General features: G+C 45.8%; 1 protein-coding gene across 6 annotated transcripts in view; it reads left to right on the top strand.

Moving 5' to 3' along the window:
• The window catches only part of LOC132348578 (radial spoke head 10 homolog B-like), a 69,379-nt gene extending 55,288 nt beyond the window's left edge, over positions 1-14,091 (top strand). For all 6 annotated transcript variants that reach the window (XM_059896209.1, XM_059896208.1, XM_059896210.1 and 3 more), the window contains 6 exons: positions 2,290-2,397; positions 3,370-3,513; positions 4,949-5,074; positions 6,479-6,572; positions 9,972-10,170; positions 13,838-14,091. In XM_059896209.1, coding sequence (XP_059752192.1) covers positions 2,290-2,397; positions 3,370-3,513; positions 4,949-5,074; positions 6,479-6,572; positions 9,972-10,170; positions 13,838-14,012 — 846 coding nt within the window. In that variant the 3' untranslated portion in view covers positions 14,013-14,091. The remainder of the gene's footprint in view (positions 1-2,289; positions 2,398-3,369; positions 3,514-4,948; positions 5,075-6,478; positions 6,573-9,971; positions 10,171-13,837) is intronic.
• Positions 14,092-15,833: the final 1,742 nt, after the last annotated feature.

The raw sequence follows: 15,833 nt of genomic DNA, 5'->3' as shown, positions 1-15,833 counted from the left end.
CAAGATCATGAAGACTAACCTCTATGTTGTCTTCTGAGTTTTCTCTCTTACTTTTAGGTCATTTTGAATTAATTTTTGTACAATATATGGTCTGAGGTAGGGGGTCCAACAATTCTTTTGTGTGTGGATACCCAGTTGTCCCAGCACCATTTGTTGAAAAGACTGTTTTTCCCTCTATTGATTGGTCTTGGCATTCTAGTCAAAACTCAGTTGGCCATAGATGTATGGCTTTATTTCTGGATTCTCAATTGTGTTTCATTTATCTGTATGTTTATCCTCTTACCAGTACCACACTATCTTGATTACTGTTGCTTCTCAATCATTTTGATGTAATTTCTTTTCCTCGCTGAAATATTTTACAATCTACTTTTATCCTTGTTCCGAAATTTCACAGTGATGCAGCTTTGGCATTTGTCTTTTTACATTTATTTCGTGAGCTTTAACATTGGAAACCTGTGCCCTTCAGTCCTGCAAAATGCTCTGGAATTACTTGTTCAGATTTCCTGCCTTGCATTTTCTCCATCCTTTTTGTGGAACATGGGTGTCAAACCTCCTGGACCAATTTAATTTTATTTTAGTCTTTCTCTCTGACCATCCACATCTTTGTCATTTTTTGTTCTCCTTTAGGAGAGATTTCCTGCATTATCTTTCCCCTTCTATTTGAGTTTCTGCTATCAAATTTCTGATCCTTTGTCCCTTTTTTTAAGCATTTTGTTTGTTTTTAAAACATGGATGCAATCTCTCTTATTCCACTAAAGAAATGAATTGGGGGTGAGGGAGCTAAATGGAATTTTTTTTTTCTCGGCTTTTTACATTGCCTCTGTTCCTTCCAAGTCCCGATCTCCCTTCCCCACCTCTGTTGGTTTTGTTCTTTGGCTTTTATATTAAGGCTTTGCCCATAGCATGTGTGGTGAACCTTGGCTGTCCACTCATAGATAGGACTGTGGCACTCTAAGGCTGACTGGGGGCTTCCCTGGTGGCACAGTGGTTAAGAATCCACCTGCCAATGCAGGGGACACGGGTTCGAGCCCTGGTCCGGGAAGATCCCACATGCCGCAGAGCAAACTAAGCTCGTGCGCCACAACTACTGAGCCTGCGCTCTGGAGCCCGCGAGCCACAACTACTAAGCCCATGTGCCACAACTACTGAAGCCTGTGTGCCTAGAGCCCGTGCTCCACAACAAGAGAAGCCACCGCAATGAGAGGCCTGCGCACCGCAACAAAGAGTAGCCCCCGCTCGCCGCAGCCAGAGAAAAGCCCAAGCACAGCAACAAAGACCCAACGCAGCCAAAAATAAAAAAATAAAATAAATAAATTAAGGCTGATTGGAAGCTCTTGTGGATGAGCGGCACTTGTCAACGATTCGGTTTCACTGTGGAGTAACCAAGCCAGGAAACTGCCCCACCTCTCCCCTTTCTCCTCCCCAGCCTACAGTTTTGTCTTTTGTTTTTTGGCTGTGCCGCGAGGCATGTGGGATCTTAGTTCCCTGACCAGGGAGTGAACCCAAACCCCTTGCACTGGAAGTGTGGAGTCTTAACCACTGGACTGCCAGGGAAGACCCTCCACCAGCCTACGGTTGACAGAGCTTTTCTCTTGGATGTTCGATTTTCCAGGGGAGGATTTCTCCTAACTCCTGCCTGGGGGATATGAAGCCGGTTTTCATGGTTCTTAGAGTCGAGTGGAGGGAAGGGTGAGTGTGAAGGGAGGGCCCTGCCCACACGCACTTGCCCCTCATTCTTGCTTTCAGCAGGACTGTGACTTCAGGGGAGCCAAATGCGCTGTGCTTCAGTGTCTCCAGTGAGTCAACCTTCTGTTTTCAGTCTAGATGCGGAAAGGGTCTTCACCTAGACTTTCTGGGAGTCTTCCTGTGTTCAGCCTTACCTGAGGCACGGCTTTCAGAGCCGACTCCTTCCTGAGTTCCGACTGGACTCGACTTGCCTCTTGACTCCCTGAGCTCTCTGTTCCTTGTTCTGCTAAGCCCATCGGTCCAGCGCTTTCCCACCAGTAGAGCTGTGTTGACATCTCACATCTGGGTCATCCACTCTCCCGTTCTCTGTCCTATGTTTATGCCTCTAAAAAAATCTTTATTGTTGTCTTAGAGGGATTAGGGAAGGAGTAGAGAGGTAAATACCAATGTTAATCCAGAATGCTTTTCAAAATTACCAGTTTTTAAGATACTTATTTCTAGACCATCTCCTTAAAGTGCTGTATTGGTATAAACTAACTTTAAAAATATATAGCTGTTTGTAATTATCGGCCATTATGATTTGATTGGTTGTTTCTTTTACAGAGCTTTAAAATGATAAATAAAGAATTAACAGCAAGCAAATTTGTGGAGGTCATAGCAGAGGATAATCCTTTCATGCATGATGGAATTGACAGCAACTTTAAACTTGAGGTTTGTAAAGAGGCATCACGAATGGTACAGGTCCAACTCAGGCTGTTTGTTCTACCTTGGATACCAAGATTGGATTGGCACCAATGGTGCCAGCACGGCCACCTCTCTGGGTCCATGTCTGACACTGAGTCACACCTGCTGCTTAGCTGTCCCCTGAATACGCCCACCACACCCCTACCTCAGGACATTTGTACTTGCTAACCTCCGCCCCCACCACCTGTTTTTGGCTTATATAACACATATCTTGCCTGTAGTTCTGAAGGCTAACAGTCAGAAATCAAGGTGTTGCTGGAATTGGATCCTTCTGAGGGCTGTGGGGAAGGATCTGCTCCAGGCCTCTCTCCTTGGCTTGTTAGAGGTCGTCTGCTCCCCGTGTCTCTTCACATTGTCTTCTATGTTTCTGTCTGTGGGTCCAAATTTCCCTCTTCTTGTAAGGACAGCCGCCATATTGAACTAGGGCCCACCCTAATGGCCTCACTTTAGCTCAATTATCTGTAAATCTGAGGATACTGGGGGTTAGGACTCACTCCAACGCTTATTTGGGAGGCACAGTTCAAACCGTAACAGTCTTCCCTTTGCAACCCCCCTCCCCATTCATATCCTCCTTGTGTACAAAATACGTTCACCCTATCCCAGCATCTCCAGAGGGCTTAGCCATTCCAGCACCAACTCTTACAGGTGCCACTTCTCTAGTTGTCCAAGAAAGAAAGAAATACTTCTGAAAGTGACTGTCCTCAATTAGCTAATATAAAATGTTTCCGTCAAATAGAAAAATGACTTACAAAGGAGAGAATGTACATCCTCACAGATCTTTTAAATGCTGTAGTTTTTATTGCAAACTGGTGTGCGGCCATGATGCCTGAGTGCTGAACAAGGTGGTACCTTCTGGAGAACAAACACCCAGAAGAACTGCTGGTCCACCTCGAGGTGTGTCAGGATGAATAAGACCCTTTATATTTTCTTATATTTCAGCTGGTTTTCCTGGAATTCTTTGAAGCTCTGTTAAGCTTCGCACTCATCTCTGTTACTAACCAATCGACTAAATTCTATTTAAATTTTCCAAATGATGACTTGTCTGGAAACAAAGCTGGAAGCACTTATACAGTGATAAATCAGGTAACAAATAATACCTCAGAATTTACAGAGTAAGGAATGGGTTTTATTCTGGAATGGTTAAACCATCATCAAGACTATCTTGGGCTTTTGTAACCCTTCAGGAAATAACTTAAATAATTTAAGACTTCTTTTCACGTTCTGAAAGGAGTGTATTGTCTTTTTTCTACATTAGGGAAAATGTATTTTCTGGTCATGACCTATGATAGTGGAGATACGTAATGAGTGTCAGAGCGCCTGCTGACACCCTCAGGGGTGTGGGGCTCCCCTGGCTGGACCACGAGGCCTACGGCATCTGAGGTGGTTTTTATGAAACGTTTCATCCCATGATCTAGTGTTTACAAGAGTGGCTCGCCCGTCCCAGAGCACAGATGCCAAGGAACAGCTCCCGAGAGTGTGCAGGATGCTGGGCGCCTCCCAGAGGACAGGACCTGCTCCTGGGGCTGGACACTGGGCTTCCCACCAAAGCCCTGGGGGAGCATGGACAGCGTGGGCCGTTGACCGAAAGATCTAGCCGCTGGGTCAGATGGAGCGGGGGTTTCAGGGTCGTGGGCTGGAAGGGTTTCTGATCGTTGAGTCCTTCATTCGGAGCCACAAGGGAGCGTGTTGGGGGCCAGCGGAACCCCCAGCGGGGAAACTCGCCAGAGCTGCTCGCTCAGGGAGACCTCTCACTGTTGGTCACCTAAGGAGCGCCTCTGACCACGAGTCCCAGGATGTGCCTCGGACCCTCGTGCAGGTTCAACGTCAGTAGCACAGAGTCCACCCGATCAGCAGATGCGCGCCCTCCAGGTCATCCGAGAGCCTGGCCACAGGCGGGGTCTGGGGCTCTGCTCGGAAGGAAGTGCAGGAAGGAAGTGCAGCGTCCACCTTAAAACTCATCCAGGCCGTCGTGGACGGCAGCACCGCGGACTCCAGCAACCACACACAGACGCGCTGGCCTCGGGGCAGCCTCAGAAACCATCCGATCAAGTTCACGTCTGGTTTCCAATCTGGCACCACACATCCATCTAGATAAACAAGTCCTATTATAACCATACAACGGAGAATGAGCCAGCAGTGAAATAACTCATGACACATGGCAACAGCATGGGTGAATTAATTATGCTGGGTGAAAGCAGCGAGACAGAAAAGGATACATACCTCTGTGATTCCAATGACAGAAAATTCTAGAAATGCCAAGTGATCTGTAGTGACAGAAAACAGATAAGTAGTTGCCCGAGGATGAGGGAAGAGGGCTTCCTGGGGCACAGGAAACCTGGGGTGATGGATACGTCCCCTCCCTGAGGTGATGGTCTCACAGGTGTGGACACATCGAAACTCACCGTCATAGTGTGCGTTATGTGCAGGTCATTGTAAATCAATCATACCACGTTAAAATCACGTGCACGTGTGTCTCCACGGAAAACAGAAATCCTCTTATGTGTTTGTCGTTGATCAGAACACCCAGAACAGGAGTCCAAGTGCGCTAAGAAGCCAGGAGTCTGAGGCGCAGTACGGCAGCACTAAGTCGTCTTCAAGCAAGTTAGGAGTCTTGCTTGACATGAGCAAGATAAGGAAATCAGAGGTTTGTATTCACAGCGAACCATGAAAACAGTGCCGCGGCCATGGTATCTACCGCTGTTGCGCACCTGCTATGTGGTGAGGGCTCTTCTGGTGCCAGGGTTCTGGCGGGAACACACAGCCCGTCCTCTCGTGGGCATCACATTCCGGGGGAGAGAGGGACGTGGTGACGCGTGAGGAACAGGAAGAGTGAACACCCTCGGGGTGCTTACCAGGTGCTGCGCACTTCCCAGGGGTCCGCTCATTTAATGCCCGGACGACCTGTAGGTGCTTCATCGGCTCCAAGGGGGAACTGAGGCACAGAGAGGTCGAGTAACTTGCCCACCATCACAGAACTGGTAAGCAGTGGAGCTGGGGGTTTGCACGCAGGCAGTTCGACTCCAGGATTTACACCCGTTACCGCAGTGCTATACTTCTTTACACTTGGGAGGGATCAGTGAGGCAATGGAAAGCGAGGCAGGCGGTGGAGACTGAGAGACAGGGTGGGGCGGGAAGGGAAGGTCTTCGGACGAAGCCACACTTGAGCGCAGCTGCGGGGAGACTGTCCTGTGCGGGGGCCTTGAGGCGGGAGCACCTCTGGGGTGTTGGAAGGGGTGCAGCAGCAGGCGTGGCCACGTCGGGGTGGCCCAGGAAGACGCACTGAGTGAGGCAGTGCCCGGCCGGGAGGGGGCCCTGAGCAAGGGGGGTCAGTAGGCTCACGATGGCTTTGCTGTTGACAAACCCGTAAGGAAGCTCTTGGAGTTATCTGCATGTATTTTGAAGGCTGTGGAGTTTGAGAGGGAAAGAGAAGGCAAAGATGATTCTAAGATTTTTTTTTTGGCCTGAACGACTGGAAGAACAGAGCTGCCATTTATCATGAAGGGGAGGACTGGGGTTTGAGGGGGAGATGAGTTTTGGGGGAGAAATTAAAGGGTTGGGTTTGGGCATGTCAGACTTAAGGTACCGGATGAGACATCCACGTGGTGACAGCAAGTGGCAGCTGGTAACAAAGTCTGGAGTTCAAGGGTGAGATCTACTGGAGATAAAAATGTGGGCATAAACAGCATGTATTGATATATGGTTTTATATATATATATAGAGAGAGAGAGAGAGAAAGAGAGAGAGTAATTAAAGCCACTAAGAGATGGATTAATACTTTCCCAACAGACCCAGGGAGTATTTTCTAGTCTTTGGTTTCCTGGGGGAAGCCTTCCAGCAGATACAATAGCTCTGTTATTCATTTCCTTAACAGGACAAATATACAGGTTAAAAAGTCAAATTTTAGGCAGATTAAAAAGTCAAATTAGCATAATGGCCTCATTAATACTTTTCTAATTGTTTATAATGTAGAAAATTAGTTTTAGTCCATAATGATGCAGAAGTTATATTTTGCTTTATGATTTCTTTTTTTTTTTTTTTAACGAAAAAGCCCAAGATCAAGAAGTCTCTAAGTGATGGAAAAACTTCCAAAATGAATTTTAAATCTCCAGGAAAGGAGCTAACCTTTCTTTTATCTCAAAATGGTGAGTATTTTAATTACACAACTTTGGTATTAGCAAACTGTTGCTTATAAATGATTTAACATTTACAAAAATGTACAACCATCTTTTTTTTTTTTTTTTTTTTAATTTATGGCTGTGTTGGGTCTTCGTTTCTGTGCGAGGGCTTTCTCTAGTTGCGGCAAGCGGGGGCCACTCCTCATCGCGGTGCGCGGGCCTCTCACTATCGCGGCCTCTCTTGTTGCGGAGCACAGGCTCCAGACGTGCAGGCTCAGTAATTGTGGCTCACAGGCCTAGTTGCTCCGCGGTATGTGTGATCTTCCCAGACCAGGGCTCGAACCCGTGTCCCCTGCATTGGCAGGCAGATTCTCAACCACTGCGCCACCAGGGAAGCCCTACAACCATCTTTTAAAATATAATTAGGCTGGGACAGCTGCTCCCAACTCTGCCCCCTGGCTTGACAGAGTTCCTTTTCAAGGCATTGATCTTTTTCCCCTTTTCTTTCCCCAGTTTTACTGAGATATAATTGACATACAGTGCTGAATAAGTTTAAGGTGTACAACATAATGACTTGACTTACATGTATTGTGACATGATGACCACAATACGTTTAGTTAACATCTATCATCTCATAAATACAAAAAAAAAAATTCTTCTTGTGATGAGAACTCTTAGGGTTTATTCTCTTAACAACTTCCACAGATATCATTCAGCAGTGTCAGCTACAGTCATCGTGTTGTACGTTACATCCCTGGTACTTAATGTACCTTATAACTGGAAGTCTGTACCTTTGACCACCTTCCTCCAGCGTCCCCCATCTCCCTCCTCTCGTAACCACACATCTGATCTCTTTTTATATGTCTGTATTTTTTAAAAATAGATTCTACTTATAAGTGAGATCATACAGTATTTGTATGTCTCTGACTTATTTCACTTAGCGTAATGCCCTCAAGGTCCATCCATGTTGTTGTGAATGGCAGGCTCTCCTCCTTTTTATGGCTGAGTACTATTCCATTGTGTATATATACCTCTTCTTTATCCATTCATCTGTTGAGGGACACTCAGGCCGTCTCCTGTCTTGGCTGTTGTAAATGGTGCCACTGTGAACGTGATGGTGCAGCTATCTCTTCGACATAGTGTTTTCATTTCCTTTGGATATATTCCCAGAAGTGGAAATGCTGGATCATAGGGTAGTTCTTCTTTTATTTTTTGAGGAAACCCATACTGTTTTCCATACTGGCTGTACCAGTTTACAGTCCCACCAAAACTGTACAAGGGTCCTGTTTTCCCACATCCTTGACAGAGCATCTCTCTTCTTTTAGAAGCAAGCCATTCTAGCAGGTGTGAGTTGGTGCTTTTTTTTTTTTTTGGCCTTGTTTCGTGGTTTGTGGGATTTTAGTTTCCCAACCAGGGATTGAACCTGGGCCCTCGGCACTGAGAGTGCAAAGTCCTAACCTCTGGACCGCCAGGGAATTCCCTCTCATTGTTTTTATTTTTTTTTTTTAACATCTTTATTGGAGTATAATTGCTTTACAATGGTGTGTTAGTTTCTGCTTTATAACAAAGTGAATCAGCTGTATGTATACATATATCCCCATATCTCCTCCCTCTTGTGTCTCCCTCCCACCCTCCCTATCCCACCCCTGTAGGTGGTCACAAAGCACTGAGCTGATCTCCCTGTGCTATGTGGCTGCTGCCCACCAGCTATCTGTTTTATATTTGGTAGTGTATATAAGTCCATCTCATTGTGGTTTTGATTTGCACTTCCCTGATGATCAGTGACGTTGAGCACCTTTTCATGTACCTTGCTTTCCCAAGGTCGGTGCTAAAGCTCGAGTTTGTGGTCCTTCCGTGGCCCACAGATTTGGGCCAGCTTTCTGTGTGTGCTCACTAGTCACCTGCCAGAGCTCACTCTCACCACCACAGGGAGCTGGCCACAGGGTGGAGGTATGTGTGGGTGAGGTGCCTGGAGCCCTGAGGGTGCCTGTGGGCCACCTGGTGCCACTGACTTACTTTCTCCATGGATTTGCCTTTTCTGGACATTTCCTAGAAATGGAATCATATTCTTTTGCATCTGCTTCTTTCACTTATAATTATTTTGGGATTCGTTCATGTTGTAGCACATAGTAGTATTTTGTTCCTTTGTATTGCTGAGTAGTATTCCACTGTGTGGATACACCACATTTTATCTACTCATCAGTTGATGGACGGTTGGGTGGTTTCCATTTTTGGCTATCAGGAGTAACGCTGCTATGAACACTGGTGTGCAAGTCTTTATGGATATGTTTTCATTTCTCTTAGTCCTTGTAAAATCTGGTACTGGTGGGACTTCCCCGGTGGTCCAGTGGGTAAGACTCCACGCTCCCAATGCAGGGGCCCCAGATTTGATCCCTGGTCAGGGAACTAGATCCCACATGCATGCCGCAACTAAGAGTCCATGTGCTGCAACCAAGACCCAGAGCAGCCAAAATAAATAAATAAATAAATATTAAAAAAAAAAAAAAATCTGGCACCGGCATCAAGGTTCTCCGCACTAGTCTTCCACTCTTGGGCCCTTCACAGTGGCTCCTGGATGGAGGGTAGATGGGTCACACAATGCTACGAGTACCTGTGCCCATACTCCTTCCTCTCCCATCACTGCCATCAAACAGCAGATCAGCCCAAGCTGTAGACACAGTCAAAGAACAATTGCTCTCTTGAAAGATCCCCAGTCTTATTGATATTATAGAACCAACCAAAGCATTATCTTCCTGGAATCAACTATATTAAACACATTCCAAAGTGCATATCTGCTGGCCTTAGTAGATGTGAAGCAACTCCTTACCAAGTCAATAATTTTACCTACCTCTTAGTCAATTCAGAGTTAAAATCCTTCTTAAAATTTTCTTGGAATTCCCTAGAGGTCCAGTGGTTAGGACCCTTGTGCTTTCACTGCCAAGGGTGCGGCTTTGATCCCTGGTGGGGGAACTAAGATCCTGCAAGCTGCGTGGTGCGGCCAAACAAAACAAAATAAAATTTTCATAATGAAAACTGCCTTTAAAGACAAAGTATGCAAAAGCCAAGAGTTTTTTTTCTTTCTCTGAAACATGGGAATGTTGTAAATTTTCTAAGATTTTAATTTTAGAAAACCAAAATATTTAAGCTATTTAGGAAAAAAATAACAGGTACCAGGAGATTTGAAGGAAGTGTTGACAACCATGGCTGTGGTCAGCTGACACCAGCCTTGTTCCAGGTGGTCCCTGAAGCATTTTGCAGTTACCTTAATCCTCACAGGCCCACGAGAAGCACAGTGTCACCCACCTTATGGGGGGATGAGGACACTCAGCCCAGCACAGGAAGTGACAGAACTGGGGAACAGGAACACAGACCCCAGAGTTACTGCAAGACTGTATTAATGCTCATTTTAATCAAACTTTCTTCCAGAGAAAAAAGAAAAATCCAAGGATGAACAAAAGGAAAAATCCAACACATGGAGCAGTAACATGTACATCTTTTTTGTGAACACTCTCTTCCAAGCACATAAACATGAAGAAACCCTCAAGGAGAAAGTAAAGGAAAACAGGCTGCACAATGAAGCGATGGCCCATCAGAGGAAGATGGAGAATGAGGAGCTGGAGGCGAGGTAACTCAATAAAACCTCTCGGCTCCATCCCTCCCTCCCGGGCTCTCGGGCATCTTTCTTTCCTGTCCTCTGTAGCCGCCAGAAGCTTCAGGACCAAACACTTTCATTAAAAGTCTACAACCTCTGGGCTTCCCTGGTGGCACAGTGGTTAAGAATCCACCTGCCAATGCAGGGGACACAGGTTCAAGCCCTGGTCCAGGATGATCCCACATGCTGCGGAGAATTAAGCCCGTGCACCACAACTACTGAGCCCACGAGCCACAACTACTGAAGCCCGCACGCCTAGAGCCCACGCTCCGCAACAAGAGAAGCCACTGCAGTGAGAGGCCTGCGCACCACAATGAAGAGTAGCCCCTGCTCGCTGCAACTAGAGAAAGCCCGCATGCAGCAACGAAGACCCAACGCAGCCAAAAAAAAAAATGAATAAAATAATTTTAAAATATATATTAAAAAAAAAAAGTCTCCGCCTTCCGAAGGGCGGCACGTCCTCCTGTGGGGCTGGGAACCCGTAGCCACCAGTTCTGTCCTGGTTGTCTAAGGCATCCCCAGGCATCCACGAGGAGGCAGCGTGACGTAGATCCAGACTGCCCGGGTTCACATCCCAGCCCCATCACTTATATCACCTGGGTGACCTTGGGTGAGGTCTGTCCCTGTGTGCCTGTTTCTGCATCTTTAAGGTGGAGGTGATACCTCGTAGGACTGTTGTGAGGACTGAGTGAGCGAGTGTTTGTGAAGCATCGAGAACAATGCTTGGTGCGTGGTGAGCACCTAGCAAAGGCCGCACGCTTACCTTTCTAGAACCACCGTCCAGGCTTCGTTCCATGCAGACAGGTCAGTCCCAAGTGCAGATGTCTGACCTCTGTAAAGGGCATCTCAAGCCCATTGGTCTGTGGAAGAGAGCATTAGACTTAAGGAAAACGGCTACAACAGTATTTTTTTACAACAGTATTTTAAAAGGCTACTTAGTAGCTAAGTTGCTTCAGAGACAAGTGCGTCACAAGTCACCTTAGATGTGTGAAAACTTTGTCTTAAACTATCTAGCTGATCTTTCCGAGCCTGCCTGGAGATTAGGGTATTTCTGGGCGCGGAAAGTTTGCCCGGCTCCCCGTTTGTGGAGACTAGGGCTACTTCACAGGAAGACTTGGTATTACCGCACACAGCTTTTGATTGCACACCTCCCTGGTGCGATCAGGCTCTTCCCTCTGCCGGATCGTTCATTCATTCATCCTTCCATCAAACCGTGATGGAGCCTATGAACTAGCGAGTGGAGGAGTGGAGCACAGCGCCAGACACTGGAGACACAGTGGTGAACAAGACAGGCCCAGGCGCTGTTCCCTCTGAGCTCATGGTCTCCAGGAGACACAGGGAGGTTGGAGCTGAGGGAAAAGCCGTGAGCGCCTCTGGATTGGTCACCAGGGAGTTCTGAGACTGAAGGAAAAATAGCTAATAACCGAGTCAGGGTGAGGGGGGAACGGCATGGGTAAGATTCCGGCCTGTCACAGGAGGAGAGGAGAGAAGAGAAGGTGCAAGGCCAGCGTTTTGACCCTTGGAGCGTTGCTAGGAAGGTGTGGACTGATGAGATGAGTTTTTTGGAAGATGCAAAACCAGGGGTGCTCTCACATGAAGAGCTGGCTGGCTGTTTACGTGAGGGATGCAAGAGCAAGAGGGAGTTGGGCAGACAGAGGCGGGAAAGGGAACGGCTGAGCAAGGGCTGGTTGTAGAAATCCGACATGTGCAGGAGCCTTCCTGGGCCTTAGTTTGCCCATCTGTAAAGTGTGAGGGCTGGACTCCACCTTTAAGGTCCTCCCACCTGTGATTCGAATTTAGCAACACTCCAGGGAGGTGAGGGTTTATAAGTGATTACAGCAGGGAGAGAGAAGGAAGGGAGGCGGGAGAGAGTGACACAAACACAAAAGGGACACTGGGAAGAGCAGGACCCAGGGGCCTGCCCAGGTCAGAACCATCCTTAGATTCAGACCCTCAGTTGTCCTGCTGTGGGACCTTGGGCAGTTCACTCCAGCTCCCAAGGGCTCAGGTTTTGTCTTTGTGATATGGGGATAGTTAGTAATAATAATGCTAGGTGACACTGTCTCTGGGTTTTTGGGGATACCGTAGCCAGGGAACTGCAACTCAGAAAAAAACAACTACAATGTTGATTTGCATACATATAAAATAATCTCTGGAAAAATAAGCAAGTTTGCCTCCAGGGAGTGGAACTGGGTGAGTGGATGGTAGAGGGCAGAGAGGGCAGAGAGGAGAGGAAGGAAAGTTGTTTTCTTTCTTTTTTTTACTGTTTTTCTTTTTGAATTTTGAACCACATGGCAAGTCAGAGAGCAATGCCAGGCCTTCGTGTTTCTGCACTGGTCACAGCCAGGGGCATACCAGACTTGAAGGCAGAGGGCACATTAGCAAGGGCACGTTCTGGGTATCTGGACACCTGAGTTCTGATTGAGGTCTCCCACCAACACACCCTGGATTTATTTTCTTCACTCATAAATGTGGAGACAAGTGGGGGCTTTATAGAGGGTAAAGCAAAATCTTAGGACCCTGCTGGCTTGCAGGGATTCGGATTCTACCAGTGACTAGCTGGTGAGCTTGGGTAAATCACTTAATCCCTCAGAATCTCAGTGTTCTCATCTGAAAAATGGGGATTAACGCCACCAACCTAATTGTTGTGAGAATTTGATAAGATGCTGTGTGCGGGGGGACAGTCCAGCACGTGGTAGGTGCTCAGAAAGAATTACTTCCGGGTGGGGGAGGGACGGACTGGGAGTTTGGGATTCGCAAATGCAAACTATTACATACAGAATGGAGAAACAACAAGGTCCTACTGTATAGCACAGGGAACTGTATTCAATATCCTGAGATAAACCATAATGGAAAAGAATATAAAAAAGAAGGCTTTCAGAATGTGTGATGCAGGGAGAACGCGTCAAGAAGCACAGCGTGTCCAGTTTACAGTACAATCTGACCAGCGATTATGTAAAAATACCTGAGCAAGAGGAGGCTCAAGGCAGGCATCCCATGTGCTGGGAGGCGGTGGCGTGACCCGGCGGGTGCTCCTGGCGGCCCTCTGGTGGTGAGGAGGGAGACTGCGTGTCAGCGGAACGGCCTGAGCGTCTCGCATCAGGACCTGGCTGATTCCAAGTGTTGCAACCTGGAACAGGAATGTACACTTGTAAAATGTAAAACGTACACTTGTAAAATTAGTGCACGTATTCCAGAAATATATAAGCTCTTGAAATATTTATTTTTGGCACATACTGACGTTATATATAGTATATGATATATATATTCTGTTTGGGGATATTATATATGTGTATGCATATAATATGATTCTGTTAAGCAAACTGTTTTGGAACTTGCTTGTTTCATCTAAACATATATTTTGAATAACGTTCCATGTAAGAACATATAGTTTTAACACAGTCTCCATTTTTAAAAACTTTTATGGAACAGTTGAAAGCATAAAATATACTAATCTTAAACTATCTAGCTATTGCACCAGTTTTTATTTCAGGCAAAGTGATGACAGTTTAGTTCTGTTCACAAAAACTGTTGAGATCCAGGTATGGACTACTTTACACCACATACAACATAAAATTTGTTGAAATTTTGAAATTTCAAAGACAAAAAAAGATACCTTCTTGTGTTTGCTTCTTGTTAGGCTGAACAGCTTGAGAGAGGAAGAGACCACAAGGCAAGACTATGAGGTCGCCATCACTGTGATCAAGGAACCAGTGGATGCCCCATCCTTGAATGTCGCGCCGAGCCCCCTGAAAGAGGACACAGTGGTGTCCCAGTCCAGCAAATCCATTGCAAGTAAGAAGAAGAAAAAGTAGACATCACTGGGTTTGTAAATGAGCCACGAGAACAAGCAGGTGTGAAGGGAATTTAGAACCAAAGCCTGTGACAAACTTCCTACCCAATAAAATTATTTGTGTTTTACGTCTTGTCTAAGTGTTTCTTGAAATACCACTACCTGGGCCCACTGGGTTTTGGGTTTCTAATATGGCTGGATCACTGAAATGCCTGCGTTTTGACAACTGAGCTGAATGAAAATACACACATGTGGGTATTAAATGAGCGTGTATTGTTTTTTTTTTTTAAATCCAAGTATAAAACTAGTGATTAAATTTAGAATCTGATAAAACCAGTGGGGAGTGAAGTTGTTTAAACATTTCTTTAGGCCTCCCTCCCCTGAGCCTGGCACGCCTCCTTTGCCCCTTGTAACTGCCCTGTGCCCACATCCTACCTGGCCTTCACATGCTGCCTCTTATATGGCCTCTTCCCTGGTCCTTTCCCATCCATTCCCACAGCATCGCAAACACCACTGCATGGACAAAAGGCCGAACAACGTAGGATAAAGAGCCAGGTGTGCAGTCAGCAGTTAAGTGAATACTTTAAGTCTGTTAGGGAAATGTTACAGCTAATAGTTGTGTTAAATATAAGAGTAACCACCAAAAGCATAAAAATACAACCTAAAGCTTCCAAACTAGCAAAAAGGAAGGAAACTATCATCTGACATAAAGCTGGGAAAAAGAATAAAAAAAAGAATGGAAACAGAAAATGCAAAAGATGGCAGGGAAAGTACAAATCTACCCGTCATCACCAAGCAAACAGGTTAACTCACCTCTTCCTCCCCTTCAAAATCCCATAAATAGATTGGGTTTAAAAAAAATAAAAATTCACTTCAATGTTATTCTTTACAAGGCAAACATCTTAAACAAAACCAGATAGAAAGGATGAAAATAAAGATACAGAAAAAGATGTACCAGGACAATCTAATCAAGATGACCGGAATAACAAGCAATATTAAGAACAGACAAAACAGAATTTAAAGCAAACATCTGCATGATACAGATAAAAATAAAGGTAACAGTAAAAGCCCCAACAACCAAAGAGATGCATTACTCACATACATCGTACATACTAGCCTTGCAAGAGCAGAGAGAATTACAGGGAAGACTACAACCATGAGGGAAGAAACAGATCAGGAAGACACACACTTAGTAAGGATACAGATAATTTTACCAACCAAACTACAAAGTTGGAACTAACAGAGTTAGCAACAAGGATGCAACAGAGAATAAACACAGACAAAAACAGTGACTACGTTTTAGGTTGAAAACTGCAACAACTTCAAATAATACATCAGAGGCCATGATCTATTTTTGCTGCAGTTACTAAGTCAGCAATAAACACACAGTAAAGAAAGCCTAAGATCACTGGAAACTAAAACATACCATTTTAAGTAACTCACGGGGCAAGAGGAAATCATAAGGGAGGCTGTGAATTAGCGGGTGACAGTGACAATAACTGCAAACAGATGAGAAGTCATTTCCCTGCTCCACCCTCCCTCCCTCACAGGCTGGGTGCAGGGGCGCGGTGGAGAGCTCCTATTAGGGCCGGGTTGGTACCGGTTTTTCCAGACCATGCCAGTTTTCAACCAAACTCTGGGATGTCCAGACCACCAAAAGTTAAGTTAAATCAAGTCCTGCCAGGCTTAATCTCAGTTGTGAGCATGCAGGTGGGGTTGTGCCTACCTGGGAGTTCTGCGTGGCTTTATGTTTGGAGCACACCGGGGCACTTGCATTACGTTCTTTGTCTGATGTTTATCTGTGGTCTAAAAATCACATTAGTGCTCAAGATAAAAACCAAGT

The sequence above is a fragment of the Balaenoptera ricei genome, chromosome 15 (genome assembly GCF_028023285.1).
Source record: "Balaenoptera ricei isolate mBalRic1 chromosome 15, mBalRic1.hap2, whole genome shotgun sequence".
NCBI classification, from domain to species: Eukaryota; Metazoa; Chordata; class Mammalia; order Artiodactyla; family Balaenopteridae; genus Balaenoptera; species Balaenoptera ricei.
This window is presented reverse-complemented; position numbering and strand designations above follow the sequence as displayed.